At 47.6% G+C, this 15490-nt stretch overlaps 1 protein-coding gene across 2 annotated transcripts in view; it reads right to left on the reverse strand.

Annotated features, from left to right (window-relative positions):
• The window catches only part of SMC5 (structural maintenance of chromosomes 5), a 208356-nt gene that overhangs the window by 28326 nt on the left and 164540 nt on the right, over nucleotides 1–15490 (reverse strand). For both annotated transcript variants that reach the window (XM_040417086.1, XM_040417087.1), the window contains 2 exons: nucleotides 1772–1867; nucleotides 1326–1430 (listed from right to left, as the gene is read on the reverse strand). In XM_040417086.1, coding sequence (XP_040273020.1) covers nucleotides 1326–1430; nucleotides 1772–1867 — 201 coding nt within the window. The remainder of the gene's footprint in view (nucleotides 1–1325; nucleotides 1431–1771; nucleotides 1868–15490) is intronic.

Below are 15490 nucleotides of genomic sequence, written 5' to 3' on the forward strand. Positions count from 1 at the left end.
CATTTTGGGACGTATATGACTTTTTGATCACTTTTTATCCAATTTTTTTGGAAGATAAAGTGATGCAAAAACAGCGAATCGGGCATTTTTTTCCCCCATTGTATGGGCTAACTTTTTTTATTTTAATAGTAGGGTAGATTTCGCACATGGCGATGTCCATGATACCATTTTTTTTATTGTTTATTTTGATTTTGGGGAAAGGGGGGTGATTGGAATTTTTTTTATTTTTTTTTTACTTACTGTTAGGTCAGATTGCAAATTGTACAGAATAATGGAATTTGCTCCATTATTCTGTACAGAAATCGCTATATCCCAGTTCAGTGCTGCCACCAGCTGGCCTGAACTGGGATATACTAATAATGAGCCTGAAAGTCTAGTACAGGCTCCGGCTCATTATTAGAACAGGGTGTGCTCCTGAGCTTTAGCCCAGTCGGACAATGTGGTCACATTTGACCACAGCATCTGAGGGGTTAAATGTCCACGGTTAGCTGCGGGTGTCTGCTGTATGAAGCAGCAGGAATCCGGCGGCTATTGTTCTCGTTGCGCTGCGGAGAGGACACCAATCTTAAAAACACCCGCCATCTGCTGTACATGTATGGAGCATGTTGGGAAGGGGTTAAGTATTAACCAGTTCTGATTTCACTACCAAACAACTTTCCATTCTGCCATCTTCAGCTTTTATATCAGCCAGCAAACCTGTTGCATTGTGGCAAGCGTCTGCTCCAATAAATTCCCCCTGCTTAATAATCCCACTTTCACAGACAGCTGGTGAGCTATACATAATAGCTGGGAACTGGTTTTTGGTGTCTAAGGAGCTTCTTCATGCTAAATGTATGTGCCTTCATGCGAAATATACAGTACCCAGTACCTCTATGTGCTTTTACACAGAAAGCAGTTTTGTTCTCATAGACTGGGAAGCAGTCAACAAAAAAGCTGGGGCATGAATCATGAGCTGTATTACAGAGCTATTCTGTACTGGTTTTAGAGGAGCTGCTGTATAACAGGATGCCCAATTCAAATCCACTTTTGAACTGCCCACCCTGAGACGATTAAATGGGGGCAATGGGCTTCCTAATTGTTTAGCATGGAGGTGGAGGAGTGCATTAATGATAATCAAAGATCATGTCATAAGGAAAGCTTGGAAGACAATGGACCTTGGCAGTCTCTTTGCCATCTTTTGAACTCTGCCCGACTGTCGGCCATGAAATCTTTTGGCAAACACCATACAGCTAGCCTGTCTGAAATAAGAAACTTAACATAATGCCCTTTGCATGGCAACTGATCTCTAAAGTTAAATTGCGGATGGCGAGAACATTTTTAAATACCTGTAAAATGTTTTGCCTAAAATTTTCCAACTCTGTTTTCTTCCTGTGAAGTTCCTCTGTAATGTCTTCTATTTCTCTGGTTCGCTTGGTGTAGTCCTCCACCACCTGACAACACAAGGACTGAAGAATTCAGACAAGAACACCACCTAAAAACAAGACAGCTAGACTCGTACTGCTTACTCTCATTCTCCAGTTGTTGTTCGAAGCAAATGCAAGATGTAATGACACATGGCAACACAAACAAATGACAGTTGCCAGGTTAAAAACTGTATTTTTTGGTGCAAGGGAACAGTACGTCCTGTTCTTTCTTAAAGACTCTACTTAAAATTCAAATAGATTCAATTTCTGGCATTTCAAACATATTGTTCCTGCTGCCTAGAGTATTAGTACTGAGCTTTAATACAGCGTGGGAGGGTAAGTGCTATCCAAAGAACTAGACAACATACTGAAGAATTTAAGCCGGTGAAGCACGAGGCTCTGGACCGCTCTTCATTTAGCACAGCATCTATTTCATCCAGTGTATTCGGGAGGGACTGGAAAGCCTGAAAAAAAAAGGAAGCATACTGAGCATAAAATCATCACTACATTCGCAAGCAATGCTAACATCTCAAGCACTAAGAACAATGTGACACTATGTTCCACACAAAGTGAAGACATAATAGTACATTCAAGAACATGCTGCCAGTAAACGCAGAGGAAAGTACAAAGTTCTCTAAGGCGTATGGTAAATGAATGGAGTGGGCACTGAAATTAACTGCCTGGCACAATTCATCTTTTACATTTAGGACTGTATCTACTTAAACGGCAATGGAAATGCATAAAGCAAAGCATTGTCTGCTTGCATGTCCTGCATACACAATAACATTTTAAAATATATTAACATTTCCCTCTGTGGCTTAGAGTTTCGCAATGGCAGACATGAGCCGTACATGCATTAATGTGAATGTGACAGAAAATAAGTCAGAAACAAGAAGAGTCAGGAAGCCTTTGCATAACATCCATTATTTAAAGAAATTGTTATTAAACATCAACAATCGCCGGGAAGAAGTTCACTTTACACAGAATGGAACCATCCATTTTTACGACTAAAATACATGGACCCCTATGTTCGGTTGTCGAGGGATGCAGAATAGAGAACTGACAAACAACCACAGACCTTTGTATAATTGGACCAGAATATCCAGAAATATAATATAATAAATATTATATAATAGAAATATTTAATAAAATATGTTGGCGTGAGAGGCTTTAGTAACCACCTGGTCTTAAAGGGGGTTGTTCCATTACAATAACATTCCCTATTCTTTGGATAAGGGATACAAGTGTCTGATTGTCAGTGGTCTGAGCCCCGGCGATCATGAGAAGGCATATGTATCTGCCGCTTCATTAAAACAGAATCTATTAGTGAAAGGACCAAGAGAGGAGCGATCGACTTCCTCCATCTTCTAGGACTTACAGTGCACGGCATTCCTTGGCTCGTAGGCAGTGCAGGAATTCTTTGCGGACCGCACATCACAGACACTATAATAGAAAATGCCTTTTCTGGACAAGAATAGGACATGTTCTATTTTTTTTCAGGAACGGAATTGCGGATCCCGAAAATGCGGATGTGGATCCCGGACATGCGGATTCGCATCCGTTCCTGCCCCATTGAAATTTAATGGGTCCGCAAATTGCTGAACGAATGCGGACCCAAATTACGGACGTGTGAATGGACCATTAGGGTGTATTACATGGGCAGTTTTTCTGCCCGATGATCGCTAACGAGCTTTACCTATCATCTGGCAGTGTACTGTAATACTGCCACCGATTTCCCAATGTACAAGCAAACGCTCGTTCATCGGGCAATCCAGATCTTTCAGCATGCAGAGAGGTCAGGATTTGCCTGCGGCAGATTGTGCCGTCTAATTACGAACTGCCGCCGGCTAACCACTTGACAGCATGGGAATAAGCAATAGCAAAGCGAACGCTCCTCCCCATACTGTAGAGCAGAAGATAGCTGTGTGTAAAAGCAGCGGTCTCTTCCTCTAGCGAGCAGGCGATTGCCGGGAGGGAACGCTTCCCTCCCGACAATAGTCAGCCTGATTGGGGTGTCTAATACAGCCTATATTTAAAGAGTAACTAAACCTTTAATGATTTATTTTAAAAATGTACCTAATAATAATTTTTCTAATGTATTTTATTTATGGATTTTGTATTTTTACTAGCGATATTCCCCCCATAAAGCGCGGATATTACTATTCTCCACACCACTGACTTCTCAGGACATGCAGTCCTCTTAGCTTGGTGAAGCAGGCACAGGCAGGAGCCCGCTCCGCTCAGCTAATCCTGGCATAGTACATTGTTACAGGGTACCCATGTGCCATGCCAGCATTTAGTAAACCTTGGGGGGCACAGGCTGGATCAGCAATGTGTGCTCATTCCCATACTCCTTTCTCTGCGGCCCATTCATAAAGTGTACAGTCTGTACTCTGTACACCGATGAGAAGTCAGTGGTGTGGAGAATAGTACATTTAAAGTGTGCAGGTAATCAGCGCTTTAGAGGGGAATATCTCTAGTAAAAATACAAAATCCATAGAATACATTAGAAAAATTAATATTAGGGACATAAAAAAAAAAAATCATTAAAAGTTTAGTTACTCTTTTAGGCTACTTTCACACTTGCGGCAGGACGGATCCGAGAGGCTGTTCACCCTGTCGGATCGTCCTTCCGCTATTTCGACTATTTAGTCCGGTGGCCTCTCACCGCGAACTGCGCCGGAGCTCCGCCCCGTCCCCATTATAGTCAATGGAGATGGAGCGGCGGTCCAGTGTCACAGCAAAATAGCGGAAGGACGGATCCGACAGGGTGAACACCCTGTCGGATCCGTCCTGCCGCAAATGTGAAAGTACCCTAATGCGTTAGCCATCAAGTTTAGCTTGCTGCATCTGTATATGAAGTGAGCTGCTTTTCAATTGATAAAACATAGTGAATCAGGCATATCATGCATAGAGCAATGTAATATCCCTAGACAAAGGCTGAGAATCAATCATACTGATGAGCTGACATACCTTCAGATCATATCATCTCCCCAATCAAATCATGCTGTGAAATGCCATCAACTGTAAGTTCTACTAATATTTAAAAAAGATGGTTAGGGGCAACAGTTCAGCCACTACCCCAAAGCCATACCTAGAAATGCCAGCCAAATCTGCCAGTTTCAATGGGACCAGATGACCAGTTAATTTGTGTGGATGCCTCCTGACCCCATTCCCCCACCCTCAGCAGAGGAAAGGAGGGTCAGTCATGCTGTATTTCAAAATGCCCAAATTCTGACTCTGACTCCTTCATACAGTAAATGGCCAATAATTTAGTAATAACAAGTTTACTGTAGTAAAATGGTAACATGTAAGTAATCAGGCTACTTACGCATTTAATAACTGGAAAACACTGCTATACACTTATATGAATTTGTCCTCAGAAAAGCTCTATATGTACAGTATGTCCCGGAAATGCAGAGAATCATGTGCAAGTCAAAATGGTAATAAAAGAAACATGCAATAAGTAGAGGTGTTATGGATGCAACCAGTAGCATAGCTATAAGGGTCACAGCAGTTGCGACCTGGCCCCTAAGCCAGGGTGCCCACAGGCTGACGGTACAGCGCAGGCCCCGTGAAGATTGGGAGGGGAGAATGCGGGGGAGACCGCCGGACCATGAGAGAAGGGGCGGAGCAGAAGAGGTAAGTTAATTTATTTATTTTAAAGGGGTTTTCCGAGATTTTTATTGATGACCTATCCTCAGGACGAGAAGGCCGTGCGTCATGCCATGCAGCCTTCCTTCCATTGATTACCTGAACGACAGCTTGTTCACATACAAGTGTATAGTAAGGAGCCGTCCCATTGAGGTGAATGGGATGGCTTGTAATGACACCTGCTCACTGCTGCGATGTTGACGGCGAGCAGGTAAACAATTAAGGGAAGGCTGCACTGGCATGGTACGCGGCCTTCTCTTCAACCAGCTGATCAGTGGGGGTGCTGGGTGTCGGAACCCCGCCTATCTGATATTGATGACTAGAGATGAGCGAACTTCTGTTTTAAGTTCGGCGTCTAAAGTTCGGCTTCCGGTTAGCGGAGGATCCCGATATGGATTCCGAATTCCGTTGTGGTCCGTGGTAGCGGAATCAATAATGGTCATTATTGATTCCGCTACCACGGACCACAACGGAATTCGGAATCTATATCGGGATCCTCCACTAACCGGAAGCCGAACTTTAGACGCCGAACTTAAAACAGAAGTTCGCTCATCTCTATTGATAACCTATCCTGAGGCAAGTATGATTCTTATAATAGCAGAGGCAGGCATGCCGGGGGGCACCTGTGAAAAGTTACTTATTCCTGGACAACCCAGCATGTCACGAATGTCTATTTCTCGTCTGCAAAACGGACAAGAATAGGACATGTTCTATCTTTATTTACTTTTTGCTGGGCTGCAGAACGGACATACAGATGCGGACAACAATCATCATAAATTAGACGCATCTTCTGGCAGCCCAGGTGCGTAGATTAAAATATTATCCAGCCCCTAGGTGGTGTAGATTCCAATTGTCATTTACGCCAGGAAACTGGAATATTGTTAGTGAATTTCCTAGGGCTGATGGCCCAGCCGCCGCCACCCCCCAATACTGAGGGTAGTGGAAAAAGTTGTGCGAGCCTAAATGACAATGCACGAACTTTCAAAAAGTCTCAAAACAGGCACATGCGATTTTGTTAAGCCAGTTTCTGGTGTATAAGGTCATAATAAATTATCCCCATCGTCAACAATAGGATGTTGCACTTCCCTATTTAAAAAGTGTTACTTAAAACATGCCTGCCTAAGGCTACTTTCACACTCGCGTTTTGTGCGGATCCGTCTTGTATCCGTTAATAACGGACCATTTGCATTATTCATAAAAAAAAAAAAGTCTAAGTCAAAACGGATCCGTCTTAAATTACATTGAAAGTCAATGGGGGACGGATCCGATATTTAAAGAGGACCTTTCATGGGATTATGGGCTAAAAACTGGTATGCTTACCAGATAGGGTGGCCCCTACAGATGCCAGCACTTACTTTTTTTTCTAAAATACCCTTCGGTTCCGGAGCTGTGTCCTCCGCTGTGTTTGGCGCCTGATCACAGTGGGGGACACAGCGCCAGAACAGAGGGGTATTTTATAGAGAGAGAAAAAAAAAAAGTGCTGGCATCTGTAACCCATAATCCCATGAAAGGTCCCCTTTAAATGGTAAAACCCAATAGAGAAGCCTACAAGATGGCTTTCTAAACTTCCTTTTTATATTTCATACCCTTGTCTTGCTTTTGCAGCCTAATACTTTCTTAAATAGCAAATAACATTCAGCATCCACTTATTTTTAAAATCTCAATGGCAGACTTCTGGAAAACAAGGAAAGAAAATGCTTCATATAAATATTTAAAAATTATATTAAATATTAATGAAAACACAAAAAAAAAAAAAAAAGAAGAAAGAAAGAAAGAAAGCTTTCTAAAATGTATGCTTTACTTGGAAGGTGGAAGCAGCTTGTAGTTCGTCCCAAAAAAATATTCAAGCCATGTCAAATCAGTCTTAATGCAGCAATACAGGTACGGGTACTTTCACACTTGCGTTTTTCTTTTCCGGCATAGAGTTCCGTCCTAGGGGCTCTATACCGGAAAAGAACTGATCAGTTTTATTCTAATGCATTCTGAATGGAGAGTAATCCGTTCAGGAAGCATCAGACAGGATGTCTTCAGTTCAGTCTTTTTGACTGTTCAGGACGGAGATAACACCATAGCATGCTACGGTTTTATCTCCGGCCAAAAAAACTGAATACTTGCCTGATCCGGCATTTTTTTCCTGTAGGAATGTATTAGTGTATTCAAAATACCGAAATGCCGGATCCGTTCTGCGCATGCGCAGACCGAAAAAAAAAAATAGAAAAAAAATAAATGCCGGATCCGTTTTTCCGGATGACACCGGAAAGACTGATCCGGCATTTCAATGCATTTTGTAAGATGCCATCAGTTGGCATTCGTTTTGACGGATTCGGCAGGCAGTTTCGTCGACGGAACTCTATGCCAGAATCCTCTGCCGCAAGTGTGAAAGTACCCTACCTAAGGCATCATCTTCAGGGAATGACAAGCGTATATACACAAAAAAAAAGTTGCCACCTGGATTTAACTAAGCAAATAGTTATGAGCCTCCTATTGGATAATTACTGCATGGGCGATTATCTTTCAGCTGGCAACAAGTAATTTAACCCCAACTGGTGCAATGAGTTGCTTCTCATTTCTTAAACAACCATGTCGAAAGACATCTCGTGGTCGTGGAAAAGATGTTAGGGCTCTTTCACACTTGCGTTCTTGTCTTCCGGCATAGAGTTCCGTCGTCGGGGCTCTATGCCGGAAGAATCCTGATCAGGATTATCCTAATGCATTCTGAATGGAGAGAAATCCGTTCAGGATGCATCAGGATGTCTTCAGTTCCGGAACGGAACGTTTTTTGGCCGGAGAAAATACCGCAGCATGCTGCGCTTTTTGCTCCGGCCAAAAATCCGGAACACTTGCCGCAAGGCCGGATCCGGAATTAATGCCCATTGAAAGGCATTGATCCGGATCCGGCCTTAAGCTAAACGTCGTTTCGGCGCATTGCCGCATCCGACGTTTAGCTTTTTCGGAGTGGTTACCATGGCTGCCGGGACGCTAAAGTCCTGGCAGCCATGGTAAAGTGTAGTGGGGAGCGGGGGAGCAGTGTACTTACCTTCCGTGCGGCTCCCGAGGCGCTCCAGAGTGACGTCAGGGCGCCCCAAGCTCATGGATCATGTGATCACATGGATCACGTCATCCATGCGCATGGGGCGCTCTGACGTCATTCTGGAGCGCCCGGGGAGCCGCACGGACTGTAAGTATACCGCTCCCCCGCTCCCCACTACTACTATGGCAATCAGGACTTTAATAGCGTCCTGGGTGCCATAGTAACACTGAACGCATTTGGAAGACGGTTCCGTCTTCAAATGCTTTCAGTACACTTGCGTTTTTCCGGATCCGGAGTGTAATTCCGGCAAGTGGAGTACACGCCGGATCCGGACAACGCAAGTGTGAAAGAGGCCTTAGTCTGTTTGAAAAGGGTCAAATCATTGGCATGCATAAAGCAGAGAAAACATCTAAGGAGATTGCAGAAACTAGGGATCGACCGATATTGATTTTTTAGGGCCGATACCGATAATTTGTCAACTTTCAGGCCGATAGCCGATAATTTATACCGATATTCTGGGTATTTTTATTTTTGAGGAAAAAAAAAAAAAATTCCTACACAAATCTGCTGAAAATTAATGTTTATTGTTAACGTGTATTATTTATTTATTTTTTTTAATCTTTTTCATTTATACTTAATATTTTTGTGTTTTTTTTTTTTACTAACTTTTAGCCCCCTTAGGGACTAGAACCCTTGTCCTATTCACCCTGATAGATCTCTATCAGGGTGAATAAGACCTCACACTGTCCCTGCTGCTCTGTGCTTTGTGCCGATACCGATAACGTTCAAAATCCTCACTATCGGCCGATAATATCGGCCAAACCGATAATCGGTCGATCCCTAGCAGAAACTACTAAAATTAGGTTAAGAACTGTCCAACGTATTAAAAACTGGAAGGATATTGGGGACCCATCATATTCGAGGAATAAATGAGGCGGGAAAAAAAAATCCTGAATGATCGTGATCGGTGTTCACTTAAACGTTTGGTGAAATCAAATCGAAGAAAAACAACATTAGAACTCAGGGCTATGTTTAATAGTGAAAGTAAGAGCATTTCCACACGCACAATGCGAAGGAAACTCAAGGGATTGGGACTGAACAGCTGTGTAGCCGTAAGAAAACCACTAAATCAGTGAGGCAAACCAGAAAAAAAGGCTTCAATTTGCTAGGGAGCATAAAGCGTGGACTCTGGAGCAATGGAAGAAGGTCATGTGGTCTGATGAGTCCAGATTTACCCTGTTCCAGAGTGATGGGCGCATCAGGGTAAGAAGAGAGGAAGATGAAGTGATGCACCCATCATGCCTAGTGCCTACTGTACAAGCCTGTGGGGGCAGTGCTATGATCTGGGGTTCAGCAACAGTATGTGCTCCAAGAATGAGGTCAGCTGACTACCTGAACATACTGAACATTCCATCAATGGATTTGTTCTTCCCTGATGGCACGGGAATATTCCAAGATGACAATGCCAGGATTCATTCAGGGCTCAAATTGTGAAACAGTGGTTCAGGGAGCATGAGACATCATTTTAACACATGGATTGGACACCACAGAGCCCGGACCTTAACCCCATTGAGAATCTTTGGGATGTGCTGGAGAAGGCTTTGCGCAGCAGTCAGACTCTACCATCATCAATGCAAGATCTTGGTGAAAAATGAATGCAACACTGGATGGAAATAAATCTTGTGACATTGCAGAAGCTTATCGAAACAATGCCACAGCGAATGCGTGCCGTAATCAAAGCTAAAGGCTTTTTTTGGTGGCGACTTTTTTTTTGGACAGGCAGTGTACATTGTCTGAGATCAGGTTAGACAGAAGAGCAAGAACTGGTTAGTCTGTTTAAGAGGCAATGCCACCCGTGTCTCTCTCTAGGGCTCATTCAGACAGCCATATGCTGTCCGCAAAAATGCGGATCAGTTTTTTTGCGGATTAGATGCTGTCCCATTCACTACTATGGGGCCTTTTCTTCCATTAAACGGCTCAGCAAAAAAATTAAACATGTCCTATACTTGTCAGTGAAAATCAGGACATGGCCCTATTGAAGTCTATAGATCAGTAAAAAAACGGAATGCAATCAGTTTTTTTGCGGACATGCTGAACTGTCCGCAAAAGAACAGATTCACATTTTTGCGGACAGCATACAGCCATCTGAATGAGCCCTTACGGTCTTAGATTGTACTTGGCTTATGTACAGAATACAGCCATTTTACATTTTGATCAGGAAAGCCATATACAGTGGGGAAGATAAGTATTTGACACACTGGCGATTTTGCAAGTTTTCCCATCTACAAAGAATGGAGAAGTCTATAATTTTTATTGTAGGTACACTTCAACTGTTAGAGACCGAATGGGGAAAAAAATCCAGAAAATCACACTATTATTTTTAAATAATTAATTTGCATTTTATTGCATGAAAAGTATTTGATCACCTACCAACCTGCAAGCATTCTGGCTCTCACAGACCTGTTAGTTTTTCTTTTGAAGCCCTCCAACTCTGCACTCATTACCTGTATTGAAGAAGGCAACAACTGTTTGCGCAATTATTAGAAAACGGAAGAAACACAAGATGACTGTATATCTTCCTCAGTCTGGGGCTCCATGCAAGATCTCACGTTGTGGGGTAAGGATGATTCTGAGAAAGGTCAGGAATCAGCCCAGAACAACACGGGAGGACCTGGGTCAATGACCAAAAGAGAGCTTAGACCACAGTCTCAAAGATTACCGTTAGTAACACACTACGCGGTCATGGATTAAAATCCTGCAGGGCACACAAGGTCCCCTGAACGCCAGCACATGTCCAGGCCCGTTTGAAATTCTCCAATGACCATTTGGATAATCCGAAGGAGGTATGGGAGAAGGTCATGTGGTGAGGAGACCAAAATAAGGAGACTTTTGTATTACTTACCAGTAAAGTCTCTTTCTCGCTCTTCCTTGGGGGACACAGGAAACCATGGGTATAGCTCTGCTCCCTAGGAGGCGTGACACTAAGTGAAAGCTGTAAGCCCCTCCTCCATCAGCTATACCCTTCAGCCTGGAGAAGAGACTGCCAGTTGCGTGTCCAAGTAGTGAAAGATAACCACCAACCGGAAAAAGAACCGTCAAGCCCCAACGGGGGCAACCAAGCCGGAACCACAACTGTAAACCCAAATGAAGGGCGGGTGCTGTGTCCCCCAAGGAAGAGCGAGAAAGAGACTTTACTGGTAAGTAATACAAAAGTCTCCTTTTCTCGCCCATATTCCTTGGGGGACACAGGAAACCATGGGACGTTCCAGAGCAGTCCCAGAAGGGAGGGACCAGAACAAACTAGACCAACACCGGAGGCATCAATCAACTGCCGCCTGCAACACCAGACGGCCTAAAGCAGCGTCAGCCGACGCATGAGTATGCACCCTGTAGAACTTGGTGAAGGTGTGCAAGGAGGACCAAGTGGCCGCCTTGCAAATCTGCTCCGTAGAAGCCCGATTTCTCTGAGCCCAGGAAGCCCCGACCGCTCTAGTGGAATGAGCGGTAACACCGAGGGGCGGAACCTTGCCCTTGGCGAGATAAGCCTCAGTAACAGCCATCTTGACAAAACGGGCGATAGCAACTTTGGATGCCGCCAACCCTCTGCGCGACCCCTCCGGAACCACAAAGAGCGAGTCAGTACGCCTGAAAGAGCTGGTTACCTCCAGGTAAACCTTGAGCGCCCTGACAACGTCCAGGCGATGAAGTTCCCTCTCCCTAGGGTGGGAAGGGGAAGGACACAAAGAGGGGAGAACGATGTCCTCGTTCAGATGAAAGGCGGAGACCACCTTAGGAAGGAAGGAAGGGACCGGACGAAGAACTACCTTGTCCTGGTGGAACACAAGGAAAGGTTCCAGACAGGAGAGTGCAGCCAATTCGGACACCCTCCGAAGAGAGGTGACGGCTACAAGGAAAATAACCTTGCAGGACAGAAGTCGCAAGGAAACCGTCCGCAGAGGCTCGAAAGGAGAAGCCTGGAGCGCTGAGAGAACCAGGTTCAGGTCCCAGGGCGGTACCGGAGGCCGGTACGGGGGAACCGCGTGAGCCACGCCCTGAAGGAAGGTCTTGACAGGACCAAGGGGGGCCAGTGGGCGCTGAAACAAAATGGACAGCGCAGACACCCGACCCTTCAAAGAACTAAGACCCAGACCTTGGGCAAGTCCGCTCTGCAGGAAGGACAAAACGGTGGGGAGAGAAAAGCGGAGCGGAGGAATCCCTAGATCGGCACAGAACCCCAAATAGGTCCTCCAGGTCCTATAATAGATCCTAGAAGAGGACGGCTTACGGGCGCGGATCATGGTGCGGACGACGTCCGCAGAAAAACCCCTACGTGTCAGGACGGTGGTCTCAACAACCACGCCGTCAAACGTAGGGACCTTAAACGCGGGTGGAAGATCGGTCCCTGAGAGAGAAGATCTTCCCTGGCGGGCAGCGGCCAGGGCGCGTCTGCCAGGAGCAGCATGAGGTCGGCATACCAAGACCGGCGGGGCCAGTCCGGAGCGACCAGAATCACCGAGACGCCTTCCGCCGCGATCTTCCGAAGGACCTTGGGCAGGAGTGGGATGGGAGGGAATATGTATGGACGCGCGAAGCCTCGCCAAGGAAGAACGAGGGCGTCGGCTCCGCAAGCTCCCGGATCCCTGGCCCTGGACAGATAGGCGGGGACCTTGTGATTGAACTTGGAGGCCATGAGGTCCACGTCCGGTATGCCCCAACGAAGGCAAATGGCCTCGAATACCTCCGGGTGAAGAGACCACTCGCCGGGGTCGACAGTGGTGCGACTGAGGAAGTCCGCCGCCCAATTGTCCACCCCTGGAATAAAAATTGCCGATAGGGCCGGGACGTGGGCTTCCGCCCAACGGAGAATGCTGGAGACCTCCCTCATTGCAGCAGCGCTGCGAGTGCCCCCCTGGTGGTTTATGTACGCCACAGCCGTGGCGTTGTCCGATTGTACACGAACTGGATGACCCTTCAACAGATGAGTCCAGTGTCGAAGAGACAAAAGGGCCGCTCTCAGCTCCAGGACATTGATCGAGAGTTTGGACTCCAATGGAGACCAAATGCCCTGGACGGATCGGGGAGGAAACACGCCTCCCCAGCCCAAGAGACTGGCATCGGTTGTAACCACCAACCAGTTGAGTGGCAGAAAAGACCTGCCCAGAAGAGGGGACTGTAACCACCAGCGGAGAGATGACCTCACCGGAGGCGATAGATGGAAGGGATGATCCAGAGACTGCGGCGATTTGTCCCAGGAGGAGAGGATCGCCCGTTGGAGAGGGCGGGAGTGAAACTGCGCAAACGGGATCGCCTCGAAGCAGGCAACCATCTGCCCCAAGACCCGCATGCAGAAGCGGAAGGACGGTCGACGGTGGAGAAGGAGACCCCGAACCGCCCCACGGAGGATCAGACGTTTTTCCGAGGGAAGACGTACTTCCGCCGCTCCCGTGTCTAAAAGCATTCCCAGGAAGACCAGTTGTCTGGAGGGGGGAAGGGAGGACTTGGGGAAGTTGATGACCCAACCGAACCTCGTCAGAGTCTCTAGAGTGAGATCCACGCTGGCAACCGCTTGAGAAAGGGACGGAGCCTTGATGAGGATATCGTCCAAGTACGGTAGCAGAAAAACACCCCTGGAACGGAGTAAGGCCAAAACCGGGGCCAGGACCTTGGTGAACACCCGGGGGGCTGTTGCCAGCCCAAAGGGAAGGGCGACAAACTGGAAGTGGAGGTCCCCCACGGCGAACCGGAGGAAGCGATGGTGACACCGGGCTACCGGAACATGGAGGTAGGCATCCTGTATATCGATGGAAGACATGAAATCTCCCTGCTCCAGGGAAGCCACCGCGGAACGGAGGGACTCCATCCGAAACCGTCGAAGGAGGAGAAAACGGTTGAGCTTTTTGAGGTCCAAAATGGGCCGCATGGAACCTCCCTTCTTGGGAACTACAAAGAGGTTCGAGTAGAACCCTTGGAACCTTTCTTCTAGAGGAACGGGGGTAATCACCCCCCTGTCCAGTAAGGCTTGAACGGCCGCGGAGAACGCAACCGCGCGTTTCGGGTCCCGTGGCAGGCGGGAGCGAAAGAACCGATCTGGAGGGAAGGATGCAAATTCGATTTTGTATCCGGAGCACACAATTTCGAGGGCCCAGGCGTCGGAGACGTGAGCCAACCAGACGTCCCTGAAAAGGAGGAGCCGGCCCCCCACCCGGGTGGGTGGGGGCGCGCCTTCAGGCAGAGGATTGCTTTGCTGCGGGTGTGCGGGCAGCCTGCGGCTTGCGCCAGGAGGGCTGCGCCCGAAAAAACGGCTTCCTATGCTTGTCCTGGGGAGGAGCCGAAGCGGCAGCTGTGGTGGGAGCCCCAGAGGCCCTGCGGGAGGACCGAAAACGAGACGCACCAGGGCGTCCGCGGGGGGCGCCCCTGGCTTGGGGTTGAGGAAGATGGGTGCTTTTACCACCCGTGGCCTCCGAAATAAGTTCGTCTAGGCGGACCCCGAAAAGGCGGGAACCCGCAAACGGTAGCCCCGCCAAGGAACGTTTGGAGGCAGCGTCCGCTTTCCAAACCTTCAGCCAGAGCTCCCTCCTGACGGAAACTGCCAGGGCGGAGGAGCGTGCAATAAGGGCTCCCGCATCAAGGGAGGCCTCACAAACAAAATTCCCGGCCCGAACAATAAGCTGGGCCAAGGAACGCAGGTCCTGGATAGGGACGTCCGAGTCCAACTCCTGTTCCAGCTGCGCACCCCAAGCAGAGATTGCTTTCCCTGCCCAAGCAGAGGCAAAAACCGGTCTGAGAGCAGAACCGGAGGCAGCAAAAATGCCCTTAGAAAGGGTCTCCATGCGACGGTCCTCCGCTGACTGAAGAGAGGACCCGTCGGGAACAGGGATGGCCGTGTTCTTCGACAGCCGGGCCACAGGGGGGTCCACCTTGGGTGGGGAAGACCATGTGGCCACGACATCTGCTGGAAAAGGATAGCAAATGTCCAGCTTCTTGGGGTTGACAAAACGGGCGTCCGGTCGAGCCCAAGCCTTAGACACCACAGAGGAGAAATCAGAGTGGATTGGAAAGACTTTTGAGACCTGCCTGGGTCTGATAAATGAGACGCTAGCTGCGTCCGAGCTAGGGGGATCATCCTGCACCTTAAAGGTGTCACGAATATCAGAGATGAGTTGACCCATCGCTGAGGCTAGCTTGGACGGCAGGGCCGAGTCCATTTCCAAATCTGAAACCGCCAATTCACCTTCAGAGAGCGAATCCTTTGGAGAGGAGAGGCTCGTCTGGGTGCGCACGCGTGGCGGGGAGAGGGAGGCATCCGAGGAGGAGGCTCGCTCTACTCTAATACGCTTCTGAGAGTGCCTAGCTCGGGAGGGGTCACTAAAGGAGAGTGAACCCGCTGCAGCGGCAGAAGCGG

The sequence above is a fragment of the Bufo bufo genome, chromosome 2 (genome assembly GCF_905171765.1).
Source record: "Bufo bufo chromosome 2, aBufBuf1.1, whole genome shotgun sequence".
Classification (NCBI taxonomy): Eukaryota; Metazoa; Chordata; class Amphibia; order Anura; family Bufonidae; genus Bufo; species Bufo bufo.